The sequence below is a fragment of the Mobula birostris genome, chromosome 9 (assembly GCF_030028105.1).
Source record: "Mobula birostris isolate sMobBir1 chromosome 9, sMobBir1.hap1, whole genome shotgun sequence".
In the NCBI taxonomy this organism is placed as follows: Eukaryota; Metazoa; Chordata; class Chondrichthyes; order Myliobatiformes; family Myliobatidae; genus Mobula; species Mobula birostris.
This window is the reverse complement of record NC_092378.1, coordinates 88,130,401-88,145,512: the sequence shown is the minus strand read 5'-3', so window position 1 is coordinate 88,145,512 and position 15,112 is coordinate 88,130,401. Positions and strand designations below refer to the sequence as shown.

The following is a 15,112-nucleotide window of genomic DNA, read 5'->3' as shown; positions in this document are numbered from 1 at the left end:
AGCTCTTTTCTTCGCTCTAGAATCAGTAGCTGATAGTCAATGATCTTTTGCTGAGTGGACCACTCACTGCAACCTGGACTTGGAGAGGGAGGAGGCGGTGGGAAACCAAACAACAACAGAGGTGGTCACAACACTCTTAATAATAGCTGAGTAAAAGTTCATCAGGATATGCCCTGAGATGTTAAGTCATCTATGAAGGCGTAGAAAGAATAATATCTGCTGGGCTTTCCTGGTGACAAGCATAACATGCTTGTCCCATTTCAATGTATCAGTAATGGTACACCCTAGGAATTTGAATGACTTTACCACAGATACAGCTTAACCATTAATTTCCCGGGTGGGGGGGGTGCAGACAGGTAGGGGGTTGACGGTGGAAGTCAATGCTCATTTCCACTGTCTTGATAACATTAAGCCCCAAGTTGTTACAAGCACTCCAAGCTGCAAGACAGTCTACCTCTCTTGAATAGCTGGTCACATCATTATTAGAAATGAGACCAATTACAATTGTATCAGGCTCAAACTTTAAGATTTTAATTGAATTGTCTGTGGAGGTACATCATTTATATAAAGTGAGAACGGGAAGGGTGAAAGAACACAGCCCTGGGGAGAGCCGCTGTTTATAGACATTGGATTGAACAAGTATGTGCCCAGCCTTACATACAATTTCCATCCTGTCAGGAAGGTTGTATTCCTGACAGCTTGCTGTGTAGCAACTGCAGAACAATAGTATTGAAGTCCACAAACAAGATCCTCACATAGATGTTGGAGGAGTCCAAATGTTCAAGAATATAATGAAAACATAAGTTAACTGCATCCTCAGCTGAGCAACTTGTTTTAAACTGTAGCAGGCCAAGACAGATTAGTAGTGGACAAAGTAGGTCAACATCAGACATTCTAGAGCTTGCATAGTTACAGAAGTCTGAGCATCTGGCTTATAATCATTAAGTCTAGTGAAAAGCCTTGCAGAGGGTGGTTAGGGGAGCAGAGAAGGTTATTGGGGTCTCCCTACCTTCCGTCCAAGACCTCTTTCAGAGTCGATGCCTCCAGAAGACACGGTGCATCATTAAAGACCCCTCACACCCTCTCCATATACTGCTTGTTCTTCTGCCATCAGGCAAATGTTACAGGGGCACCAAAACTAAAACCACAAGGCTACTAAACAGCTTCCTCCCACAGGCAGTCAGACTGCTAAATATCTGCTCTGCCTGACTCTGCTTTGGACACTTCTAACTTGCACTGGACACTTATAGCTTGATTTTAACTGACGTGTGGCTGTTGTGTTTTACTATTTATTGTTATGTTTTATTATTTAGTGTTGCATTTGTTATGTTATGATTGCACTGCTCCTGGGAAACGCTATCTCATTCTGCCCTGCAGAGCTGATGTACGATTAGAATGACAATAAAGTTTTTTGAATCTTGAAGCTTGAATCTTGAATCTTGGGAACTGGAACAATTGTAGCAACTTTAAATCTGCTCTGCAATACATAGAACAAAGTTCTACTTAAAAGTACAGAAAGTTCATGATAAATTTTCTCACCTGGTTGTATTCTTAAGATTATAATCAAATGATTTAAAAAGTACCTTCTCCCTTCATCATTTGATATTGTTGCTGAATGTACCACATACATAAACATAATTGCAGAAACCACTGCAAACAGATCTACAAAGCTCATTTGCTTTTACAGATAGCTCAGTTAAAATGACAAACATTCTAGCAGATTCAAATGCTAAATAGAGTTCTGATGAAGGGACTCAGCCTGAAATGTCAACTATATTCTTTTCCATAGATGCTGCCTGTCCCGCTGAGTTCCTACAGCACTCTGTGTGGATTTCCGGCATAACGGATTTTCTTGTGTTTGCAGCAGATCCAAAGCTCTGATTACTCAGTCATAATTCCTAAACAAAGCAAATCCAGTGGAAAATCTTAACAAAAAAGAATTCCACTCCCCCGATTAAGCAATTCTATTATGTATTTAAAAAATCTGTATTATCAACAGCATACACAATTTATTCCAAAGTAATATCATCTTTTAAAATTCCTGGTTGTGTATGTTTTTTGCAAGTTCATTCAGATTTGTTCAGTGGCTTTGAAGGAATATTACTAGCATGATTTACAAACCCCATTTCCAGAAAAGTTGGGATATTTTCCAAAATGCAATAAAAACAAAAATCTGTGATATGTTAATTCACGTGAACCTTTATTTAACTGACAAAAGTACAAATAAAAGATTTTCAATAGTTTTACTGACCAACTTAATTGTATTTTGTAAACATACACAAATTTAGAATTTGATAGCTGCGACACACTCAACAAAAGTTGGGACAGACACATGTTTACCATTGTGTTACATCACCTATCCTTTTAATAACTGTTTAATAGTTTGGGAACTGAGGATACTAATTGTAGTAGATTTTACAAATGGAAATTCTGTCCATTCTTGTTTGATGTAAGACTTCAGCTGCTCAACAGTCCATGGTCTCCGTTGTCTGATTCTACTCTTCATGATGCGCCATACACTTTCAATAGGAGATAGATCTGGACTGGCAGCAGGCCAGTCAGGCACACGCACTCTGTGTCTACAAAGCCACGCTGTTGTAGCCTGTGCAGAATGTGGTCTGGCATTGTCCTGCTGAAATAAGCATGAACGTCCCAGGAAGAGACGTCGCCTTGATGGCAACATATGTCTCTCTAAAATCCTAATATACGCCTCAGAGTCAACGGTACCTTCACATACATGCAACTCATCCATGCCGTGGGCACTGATGCACCCCCATACCATCAGAGATGCTGGCTTTTGCACCTTTCGCTGATAACAATCTGGATGGTCGTTTTCATCTTTGGCACGGAGAACTCGACGCCCGTTTTTTCCGAAAACTAGCTGAAATGTGGACTCATCTGACCACAGCACACGGTTCCACAGTCTTTCCGTCCATCTGAGATGAGCTCGGGCCCAGAGAACTCGCCGGCGTTTCTGCATGGAGTCGATGTATGGCTTCCTCCTTGCGTAATACAGTTTCAAGTTGCATTTCTGGATGCAGCAACGGACTGCGTTGAGTGACAATGGTTTTCCGAAGTACTCCCGAGCCTTTGATGGACGCTACTTTTATACCCAGTCATGATACCTCACCTGCTACCAATTAGCCTGCTTAATGTGGAGTCTTCCAAACCGGTGTTACTTGAATATTCTGTGCACTTTTCAATCTTATTTTAACTCTGTCCCAACTTTTGTTGAGTGTGTTGCACCCATCAAATTCTAAATTTGTGTATATTTACAAAATACATTTAAGTTGGTCAGTAAAACTATTGAAAATCTTTTCTTTGTACTTTTGTCAGTCAAATAAAGGTTCACGTGAATTAACATATCACAGGTTCTTGTTTTTATTGCATTTTGGAAAATATTCCAACTTTTCTGGAAATGGGGTTTGTAAATATGATTCCAGAACTCAATACAAATACCACAAATGATCACAGAAATCATGCAAATTTTGAATATGCTACAATATATAGTAAATTTCTGATCTAGAATTGAAATATTATTAATTTGTTTATTATTGTCCAGGCACAGTGAAAAGCTTGTCTAAATAAGTGTTCGTACAAATTGATTGTGTGCATGGAGATTGTACAAGGAAAACATAGAACATAGAAATCTATAGTACATTACAAGCCTTTCGGCCCACAATGTTGTGCTGACCACGTAATCTACTCTAGAAACTGCCTAGAATTACCCTACCACATAGCCCTCTATTCTTCTAAGGTCCATGTACCTCTCTAAGAGTCTCTTAAAAGACCCTATTGTATCCACCTCTACCACCATCACCGGCAGTGGATTCCATGCACCCACCACTCTCTGTGTGATAAACTTACCCCTGACATCCCCCTCTGTACCTACGTCCAAGCACCTTAAAACTATGACTCCTTGTGTTAGCCATTTCAGCCCTGGGAAAAAACCTCTGGCTATCCACACGATCAATGCCTCTAATCATCTTTTACATCTCTATCAGATCACTTCTCATCCTCCGTCACTCTAAGGAGAAAAAGCCAAGATTATTCAACCTATTCTCATATGGCACACTCTCCAATCCAGACAACATCCTGCACTATCTCTATAGTATCCACATCCTTCCTGTAATGAGCTGACCAGAACTGAGTACAGAATATAGTGTAGAAGCTACAGAGAATGTGCAGTGCAGGTAGACGATAAGATGCAAGATCATAACGAACTAGATAAGATGGCCTACTGACCACACTATGAAACTGGGGAACCATTTCAATAGTCTTATAACAGTGTGGTAGAAGCCGCCCCTGACAATGCTAATACATGCTTTCAGGCTTTGGTATCTACTGCCTGATGGGAAGGGGAGTAGAAACCATGTCTGGGATCAAAGGCTCTTTAGTTATGCTGGCTGCTTTACTGAAGCAGCAAGAAGTATAGATAGAACCCAAGGAGGGGAGGCTGGTTCTATGATGTGCTGACCTACATCCACAACCCTCTGCAGTTTCTTGTGGTCATGGGCAGAGCAGTTGCCATACCAAGCCATTATGCATCCATGTAGTATGCTTTCCATGGTGTATCAATACAATTGGTAAGGGTTGATGGTGGCATGAAAAATTTCCTTGCCTCCTGAGGAAGTAGAGGTACTGGTGAGCTTTCATCATCGTGGTTTCAACGTAGTTGGTCCAGACTAAGCTATTGGTGATGTTCACTCTTACGAACTGGGAGCTCTCAACCACAGCAGTTTCTTGAATTTTGTATTGTAATTTCTATGCACGTATACAAACAGTCCTCCCCTAATCAGATTGTTCTGAATTACAAAATAGGTTTAGCTGAAGAAAGCTTTTCAGCCAATTGGATGCTATCTTTCTTGAATTAAATTCCTTCCAAATAGAAAACACAGTCATGATCTTTCTTCTCAACAGTTTGATTGTATACTGCCCTCTGCATGAAGAAATATTTCTCAACATATTTCATAACTACAAACATGACAAAAAAATAATTTATTAAAAACTTTATGGGGTATTCATCTTTTGAAGGTTCTACCTACACAAAATGTACAGCAAATCATCAGAAAACACAAGCCATTATGCACAAAAATATAATTACATGTCAACACAATTTCTTATGCAGAAAGTTAGAGCAGAGAAACAGTCTAGATCATGAGCATATGTCTCTGTTTTTGCTTCCTATCACACTCTTGCCATCTTATTTCATCTCATTTCATCAATTTTTCTTTCTGTTCTTTTCTCCCTCATGCACCTTTTATGGGCTTCCACTAAATGCTTTTATATCCTTAACTCCAAATATTCCACATGGCATTTTAAGTTCCACATTCTCACCGGGCTGTAAGCTAGAATGTTTCTTCTGATGTTCTCACTAAATATTGACCATCAATGTTCTGATGATTATAAACTAAACTTTCTATAACCTACACTTATGAATGATTAAGGATGTGCTATGGCACAGCTAGATCTGCTGATCCACAGCTTCAGCAACCCAGGTTCAATCCTGATCCCTCTGATGCTGTCTGTGTGGAGTTTGAATATTATTCCTGTGACTGTGTGGGTCTCCTTTTCAAACATCGCACCCTGCAAAAACTCATTTCAGGGACGTATCACCACCATTTCAGGGAGGTAGCACCCCCACCAACCCCCGTCGACCTCCAAGGGTGTATGTAATACTTTGTTTAGTGATTTTGTGTAATCTGCAAACCAAGTTGGGTATATGCAGCAAATGTTACATTAAAATATGTACTTATATCATATTACCATGTTTATTCTATTACGTAGGACATCAATAGCGTAGCTCCTTAGCAGCTAGCCAGCTAGCTTAAATAACATTAGCTATGCTGTAATCACACCTGTTAAACTCACCTCAACATGTCTTTTATATTTTAACCCACCATGGGCAATAGAAAAGTCACTTGCAAACAGTGCAGCGAGCAACACTGTCATTATTTTTGAGGTCGACTGTAAAGCCCGCCCACAGAGAAAACTGATAGATCTACTTAGCTGGGGTCCCCAACCTTCTTTGCACCACAGACCGGTTTAAAATTGACAATTTTCTTGCGGACCGGCCAACCCCGTGGGGGGTGGGGGGGGGTGTTAATCACGACCGGAATATAGGTGATAAGTCAATAGCATCATAACATTTTAAGTAACGTTTGGATATTAAACACACAGCGCATATTTTCCCTGTATGAACATATAAAATCATTGCAACACACCAATATCGCTGAATCAGTGGGAGCCCCGGGCTTGTTTCCCTGCAACAAGACGGTCCTATCGAGGGGTGACGGGAGAGAGCGATACTCGAAGCGGGTTCCTTATGTCCAGTCTATTCCGCAATTTAGTCTTTGTTGCATTCATTGCAGAAAATTTCGCTTCACAGCAATATGATGTTGGAAATGGAAGCAACATTTTCAGTGCTTTCGTGGCTATCTCAGGATATTTAGCCTTGACTTTGATCCAGAATGCCGGCAGAGATGTTATGTCAAACATACTTTTCAGCCCGCCGTCATTTACAAGCTCGAGGAGTTGATCTTTTTCCCGCGCTGACATGGATGACGCGCGGGTAATGACCTCGCGTGCGTTCAAGTTCAACAGTGCGTGACAGGGAATGAGGAAAGGCGCAAATGACTCATATCGTTTCATATCGCCAAACCATATTGTTTCCTCATGGCCTGGTGGCTGAGGACCACTCTTAGCACAAAGAGAGACCAATCAGGATGCTAGCTCTCCCTATCCCTCTCAAAAAAATCTATTTCCGGGATATTGTATATAATTTCCGGGTGTCAGAGAGCCACTATCGATATGCGGGGGACTCTCGGATCTTCCAGGAGAGATGGGATGTCTGTCTTTTGGGATTCCAGTTGCCTCCCATATCTAAAAGAGCTGCAGGATGATAGATTAAATTAGTCACTGTAAAATGACTGGTTCCTTAAGGTTGTTATTGCTGAGGGATGGTAGCGTGGGATAAGTTCCTACTACCTTATTAAATGATCTCAAATTGCCTCCGACAATCAAGTCCAGCTCCTGGCCTTCATGTATGGTTCAGCTACTAGGCCCAGCAGAACCATTTCTACTGACAAAAGAAGGGGAAAAGGCGTGTTACTGGTGCCTTAAACCCAGTCACCGAGCATCGCAGCTCAAAAGCAGGAATACGCTGATCTCAAACATCCACTGCCTTGTGGCTATACCCAGTCATGGGGAAACCTCGAGGAAAAATTCAGAGCTGGAGTCCCTAAGGCGACTGTATTGAGTTCAATACTGACTCATGTGGTACCACTGGTGCCAAACTGTATGGGTCTCCACCATTCCTTTGGATTCAGTTCCCTGTCTTGCGTATCATGTGGACAGCTGCAATGCAACTTCCATGCTCGACCTTGACCAACAGAGGGCCTTATGGGTAAAGTGGCTATTTACATGAATGGTAGAATGCAGGGATAGTTGGTAGAATGTGGGAAGGATAACATTATTGAAAGATTCGCATAAATAGGTAAATCATGATCAGCAAACACCTATTTTGAAGGGCTCATTTCCATGTTGTCACTTCATGACTCTAAATATTTATGACAGTTTTTTTTCATATTCTTTTTATTTTTTTGTATTACAAACAAAAAAAAAACCAAAAAAAAAGCACATCTACAAAAATCACGACCTTAACAAAATCTAATTAAATATTGAGCAGCAAAAGGGACAAAAATATAAAGGCAAACGTAAACATACACAGCAAAGGTGCACCGCACCAAAAAAACCTCAGTCCTCACCCCGTTATAAAGTCCAATACAGGGCCCCATATCCTTTCAAAGATGTCCCCTGTCCTCATTACATAGTCTCAGTCTCTTCAAATGTCAAGTATTTGCCAGTTCTCTCAGCCACAGATTGTACGTAGGCACAGAGTCCATTCACATTTGCAGGAATAACTTCTTAGCAATCACCATGCCAAACAATACAGCCTTTTTTTCATACTTATTGGCTGAAGATAGGGAGCTTGTTGCTCCAAGGATGGCTATGAGCGGGTCTGGTTCCCGCCGCTTCCCATAAGCCTCAGAGAAGCAGTGAAAAATACTCTTCCAGCATGCATAAAGCTTACAACATGACCAGAATGAATGTGCAAGTTACCATTCACAGATTTACATCTATTACAAACTGGTGAAACATCAGGGTAGAAACTGTGCAACTTTTCTTTGGAATAATGAAGCCTATATATTGTTTTAAATTGTATAAGTCTGTGTCTGACGTTGACAGAACAATCAGGTACAGGTTTCCCCTGCCATCCAAAGGTAGAGCGTTCCTATGAAACGGTTCGTAAGCCGGAATGTCGTAAAGCGAAGAAGCAATTACCATTTATTTATATGGGAAAATCTTGTGAGCGTTCGTAGACCTAAAAATAACCTACCAAATCATGCCAAATAACACATAAAACCTAAAGTAACAGTAACACATAGTAAAAGCAGGAATGATATGATAATACACAGCTTATATAAAGTAGAAATACTTTTCCACAATCATTGCTTGAACTGTTCTCCGTAGCGAAAATCTTACGCAAGTGCCATCGGCAGAAACACGGCGCAAGCGTACTCCAGTAACCTTTAAGCTATGAAGCTGCCAAATCATACCAAATAACACATAAAAATACACAGCCGATATAAAGTAGAAATAACGTATGTACAGTGTAGTATCACTTACCGGAATTGGAAAAGCGCGGAGCACACTGATGATGGTGTCTTAGACTGAGTCGTCGGAGTTTGGGTGGTGCAGTGGCCCCCACCCTCCAGGCAGCGAACCGATACCGATCCGCGAAGCATGCAGGGGTCCGGCGGTAGCCGGGACGCACACAGCACATCTTTAAGAAAAAAGCCAAAATAAACAAGCTAATTAATTAGGTGCCACCCGGCACGTAGATGTCGGCCCAGATAAGAGACGATTGCTGATTGCATCGCCTCTGATCTGGGCCGACAATTACGTGCCGGGCAGTACCTACTATATTTCGGCTTTTTTCTTAAAGATGTGCTGTGTGTCTCGTGTCTCCCGGCTACCGCTGCATTCTCCACAAATCGGTATCTGTCCGCGGCCTGGGTGTTGGGGTGGTGGGACACTGGGGTGTCATCTCGTCATCTGTTTCCATTAGGGCAAGCAGCTCATCTTCTCCTATGACTGCCTGCCTCGATGTCGAAGGTCGAGGTTCGTCGTCTGCTGTGGCTGATGTGGAAGGCTTGCTTGACTGCTGAGCCTCGCGCATTTTTCTATCATACAGTTCTTTGTAAGCACTCAAACCATCCTGCAAATATCCCCTAAACCGACGTACCCATTCAAAATTAAAGTTGTACTTCATCATTACTCATTCAGTTTCGATTGTTATCCTTTCCTCTTCCAATTGCATCAGCTCTTCATCTATCAAATCTTCGTCATGGGATGCCAAAACCTCTTCAACATCATCTTCATCAGCTTCCACAAGCCAAACTCACTTTGTCCTTACTTCGTTCACCATGATCAAAACGCTTAATTATGTCTAGTTTTACCATAAGTGTAACACCCTTACGAACTCTTTCAGGCTTTTCCGATGCCTTAGAACTCATCTTGCAAACGGCTGCTCACAGGCACGTGTTTAAGCAATGCCGGCTAGAATGCAGTTCCGAATCCGGGGCAGAGCGGCTGCTCGGGGCATGCGATGCCTTTTTCGTAACAGTGAAAACACCTTCTGTTAGCGAAAACAGGGTACTAATGTAGGTCTTTCGTAACAGTGAGGTTTTGTAAAGCGAACATTCGAAAAGCGGGGGACACCTGCATACTCTTTAAATATTCATTCCAGACCTCCTCTGTCAATTCTATACCCAATTCATCCACCCATGCTTGTTTAAGACCTGCAGTATTCACCCCAGCTCCATTATGTAGGATCTGATAAAAGTAGGATACCGCACCACGAGTAACAGGATCAAATTTATTTATTGCCTCCAGGGACTCATGTATGTCTAAAACTTCGAAGTTAGGTATATATTTCCTAACATAATCTCAAATTTGTAAATATCTAAAAAAAACTAGATGCAGGGATATTGTAAACTGCTTGTAACTGAGCAAATGGGGCAAAGTTTCCATTAATATGTAGGTCATCTACACTACAGATGCCTCTCTGTTTCCAGGTAGAAAAAACAGTATCATTCAGGCCAGGCAAAAAGGAACCATTGTCACAAATCGGAGTGTTAATATAAGTTTTTGGGGCCTTAATGTGTAGTTGAATCTGCTTCCAAATTCTTATACTGCTGCCAACCACGAAGCTGTTAATAAAACGTGACTTATTAACTGCATTGGGGCTATTAAGGAGAGCTGGTAAGGAAGTCTTCTTACAAAGCATTCACTCTATGAGTAACCATGATGGGCACGAGTCTGAGGTAGGGGGTGGGCCTTTTTTCCCCACTATGCAAGAATGGATAGATGGGCAGCCCAGTAATACATTTTAACGTCCGATAAGGCAAAACCACCTGCTTCCTTGGGCTTTGACAAGTGCTTTTTAGTAATTCTAATGGCTTTATAATTCCAAATGAAGGGTATAATAATTTAATCCAATTGCTTAAAATATGACAGAGGAATAAAACATGGAATTGACTGGAAAAGATGAAGAAATCGTGGCAGTACAATCATCTTGATTGCGTTTAACCTGCTCAACTTTGTTTCGTCAGTTCACTTGTAAAAGGTCGTCTGGGTTTTTTGTAATAGTCACACCAAGATAGGAAAAATTATCTTAAGTTGTTTTAAAGGGAATGGACTGTAAATATGCTGTATTAACCACTACAGTGACTGGCATTAGTTCACTCTTATCCCAATTAATAGAGAAACGTGAGAAACTACCAAAATTATTAATTAGAGTCAGAAGGGCGGGTATTGATGTTTGTGGGCTGGAGATGTATAAAAGGACATTGTCAGTGTATAACGAAAGGTGATGTTTATGTCCATGCATATCAATGGGAGATACCAAAGGGTCCTGTCTGATGCTAACAGCCAGTGGCTCAATGATAACTGCAAACAAAAATGGAGAAAGGGGGCAGCCTTGACGAGTCCCACGATGAATTGCAAAAGGGGAGGAAATATTCTGATTAGAGATAATAGAAGCAGATGGGTGTGAATAAATTATCTCAATCCATTTAATGAAAGATGGTCCAAATCCAAATTTCTTAAGTGCAAACATCATATTTGACCATTCCACTTGGTCAAATGCATATTGCGCATCTAATGAAATGACTACAGCCTCTTCTGCATGTTTTGTGTATAAAATATTGAAAAGACGACGCAAATTAAAATGCATATGTCTACCTGGCATAAAGCCAGTTTGATCTGGATGAATAATAGAACAAATGCATTCTTTTAACCTATTGGCCAGGACTTTCCCAAGAATTTTGGTTTCAATGGGCAGCAGCGAAATGGGGCGATATGATGAAACCACCTCGGGATCACGGCCTAGTTTCGGAATCACAGAAACATTGCCTTTACATAAAGTGAATGGCAATCTGGAAGCTGTCCTAGAGTGATTAAACATTCGTAAGAGCAGAGGTGACAATCTTGAACCAAATATTTTGAAGAATTCCATGCCCAAACCATCAGGACCCGCTGCCTTATTATTGGAGAGGGAAGAGATGACCTTCTTGATCTCATTGATCTCATCTAGCCTTATTTTAGCAACAAGTGTATTTACTGAATCTGTTGACAGTGTGGGCAGATTCAGATTATCAAAAAATGCATCCATAGCTTCAACGTCTGGACCACCTTGTGATTGGTAAACATTAGCATAGAACTCCACAAAACACATTAATTTTTTCCGGGTCTGTCCATAAAAAGCCATCTTTAGCCTTTATATGATGTACAGCCCTGGAGGCCTGCATCTGTCTTAACTGACGGGCTAATAACTTATGGGGCTTTTCACCAAGCTCAAAATACCTCTGTCTGACTTGTGTCAGTAGTTTTGAGATACTCTTGGACATTATAGAATTATACTCATACGGTAAGGCAGTAATCTTATTAAGTAATTCTGCTTCCTGGTTTATTTTGTACGAAGCTTCCAGATTTGCCAACTGATCATCTATTTCAGTTAACCTTTTCTTGAATCTTCTTTTTTCCACTGTCTCATATGCTATTATGCAACCTCTAATAACCACCTCCATGGCCTCCCAAAGAGTGGAATCATCAACACCACCTACATCATTGGTGCTTAAGTATAGATCTATCTTATCTGAAAGATAAGAGCAAAAATCCTTATCCTTTAGCAAAGCATTATTTAAACGCCAACTATATTCACTTCTTTTGTGGTTCAATTTGAGTATAAAGGAGACAGGAGTATGATCTGATATATTATGGTAAGTGCAGCCGACTACTGACAAGACAAATTTCGAATCTAACAGAAAATAAACAATCCTAGAGTAGGATTTATGTACTGCGGAGAAATATGAAAAATCCTTCTTCGTGGGATTAAGAAGTCTCCAAATATCCACTATGTTATACGATTGCATGAGATTATTAAGAGTTACACTATTTTTAAGTGAACAAACTTGAGGACGTTGTCTATCTAGGAGGAAGTTTAAGATGCAATTAAAGTCTCCACCTACAATTAAGTTAGAGTCAGACAGATCAGGCATGGCCTTAAAGAGGTTCTGAAAAAAAACTGGATCATCACAGTTGTGCCCATACACATTCACTCGTGTCAATAGTATAGAATTTAATATTCCACTTACTATTGCATATCTGCCCCTCTGGTCAGCGATAGTTTGTGTGTGAATAAACGGTATGGTTTTTTTTTTATTAGGATTGCAACACCTCTAGTTTTACTACTAAAATTCGACTGGTAGACCTGAGATGCCCAGGAGGGACAAAGCACTTTCGCTGCTGTTTCCTTAATGTGCGTTTCTTGGAGAAAACAAATATCAGCTTTGAGTGTACGAAGATGTGCATACACCTTCCCTCTCTTCAGCAGACTATTCATCCCCCGTACATTCCAGCTGACAAGTTTAGTCTCACCAATGCTGTGCATATGCGAATTAGATGTCATATCTGCTGCTTAACAGAAAAAATATGCTGTATGGTCGTAGCATAACACAAACTGTAACTCGAACAAATAGATGTGCTGTAACAACCCGTTGAGAAACACAAAAAACCCTCCCAAAAAGTCAAAGCTATATCCAAGAGCCAATACATGGCCAGGAATAGCGAGATAACTACCCATTACTCACTAAACACTGGAGAAACACCTCTTCACAAATACACTATGAAATATAAAAATAAACAATAACAATCAGTCCTCACCCACATCTTAGAGTGAGCTTATTTTTCAGTTCCTCATGTACTGAACATAACAGTCTCCAGATGAAGCCGCTATCGATCAACGACAAATCCAGTAACACAGCGTTAATTCGTTTTTAAGTTGATATGGTGTCCAAATGCCAATCTTTAACTTCTCAGCTCAGGAACTCCTCCGCTATGGCTGCAGTGCTGAATGTACGGGTGCTATTGTTAACTGTAACCACAAACCTCACCGGATAGCGGAATCCACACCTAATTTTCCTGGCTTTGCATTTCTCCTTAATGTGCGGAAAATCCTGACGTTTCCTCGTGGTAGCCAAGGTTAAATTCAGCTAAATGAACACCGTACGCCTGTTATATAGCAGCAGATCTCTCTCCCCGGAGAACCGTAGCACCTGCTCTTTAACCTGGTAGTGGTGTAGCCTCGCAATAAGAGCTCTTGGCCTACCATTTTTAGCAGGTGCTAGGCTCCGGTGGGCACGGTCTACTTCAATTGGCTGGTGGAAATATCCTTCCCCCAGCAACTTTGGAAGCAACGTGGCTACAAATTCCGTCGGCTTATTGTTTTCAGCTTTCTCCTGAACCCCGATAATGCAAATGCTTAGACGGCGAGACCAAGCTTCAAGGTCATCCACTTTAAGCCTGTAGCTGCGTGTTTTGGGATATTAGGCTATCAAGCCGTCTCTCCAACTCTTCAATTCGCCTCTCATACGATTCAGCAGCATCCTCCATTAAAGAAACATGCTTACTGACTTCGGTTAGAGACACTGTTAGGTTCATGATTGACTTATTATCCTCTGCATTTCTTCCGTCTACCAAACTGTACAGTTTGTTTACCGCCACAAGGACTTCTTCAATGGTAGTTGGGACCGGGACCCTAGCAGCATGAACTTCAGCTTCTCCTGGGCCCGCTAGCTTCGCGGAGCCCTCGCCAGAATCTTCTACTCCTACGCCCTTTTCTTGTTTCTTCCCTTTACCTGGCTTCATCATTTCGTTCAGCCTGTTACAACTCACTTCAGTCACTTTAAAAAATAAGAATTAACTGCTATTTGGGTGAGGCAAAAGGTGAAGGTAGGTGCAGCTCCCGGGACCCCACGTGACCTCATTTACGACACAATTAAAGAAAATTCTGAAAGAGAATTCTAAGCTCCTTGAAGTTCCTACTGTTTAGAAACTCAAGTCACTTCTATGATCATCTGACCCAAAATGCTCAAGCTAGTAATCACTTACCTCCAGTTCTGAAATATGTGCCTGCAGATTTTGGGTCATGTTCTCTGCTTCATGAACCCTCCGGTTCAGCTGTGGTGAGTAATTGGTAACCAACTCATTGTCATAGGAATCCAAGATGCATTTCATCCCATCGCGAGCCTAAACAGATCAAACAAACGGATTAAAAACATTGAAATATCATTTTCTTCCTTGAATGCTTTTCAAATACAACTTTGTTGGGAGAATTATAAGTTACAAGGAATGTTGGGTTACAGAGAACAATAAGTTCTATGAAGGTGATCCTACACAGCCTTTAAGATTCAAATAAGGCCTGGGCATCTGTCACTCCGCTCCTCTGGAATGCTCAACAGGTCCAAATATTACAGAGGGGTAATGGCATTGCTGACCGATGACTAGGTCAGAGATGGAAGTGGAATATGTAGATTCTCGGGGGGGGGGGGTAAATGGGGAGTATAAGACTTACAAAGTTTGATACATGGCAAAGTTCCAGCAGCAACATTGCCTTTGTCAAGGCTTACAGGCTGATAGGACACCCACACTGCACTGACTGGGTTTCAGTGAAGTCTCTGAGAAGATTCCACAAGGAAAAGTAATCCAA

General features: G+C 41.2%; 1 protein-coding gene across 2 annotated transcripts in view; it reads right to left on the bottom strand.

The window, feature by feature from the left end:
- Positions 1-15,112, bottom strand: part of mad1l1 (mitotic arrest deficient 1 like 1) — a 1,104,775-nt gene that overhangs the window by 766,375 nt on the left and 323,288 nt on the right. For both annotated transcript variants that reach the window (XM_072268390.1, XM_072268391.1), the window contains one exon: positions 14,515-14,652. In XM_072268390.1, the coding sequence (XP_072124491.1) occupies positions 14,515-14,652 (138 nt within the window). The remainder of the gene's footprint in view (positions 1-14,514; positions 14,653-15,112) is intronic.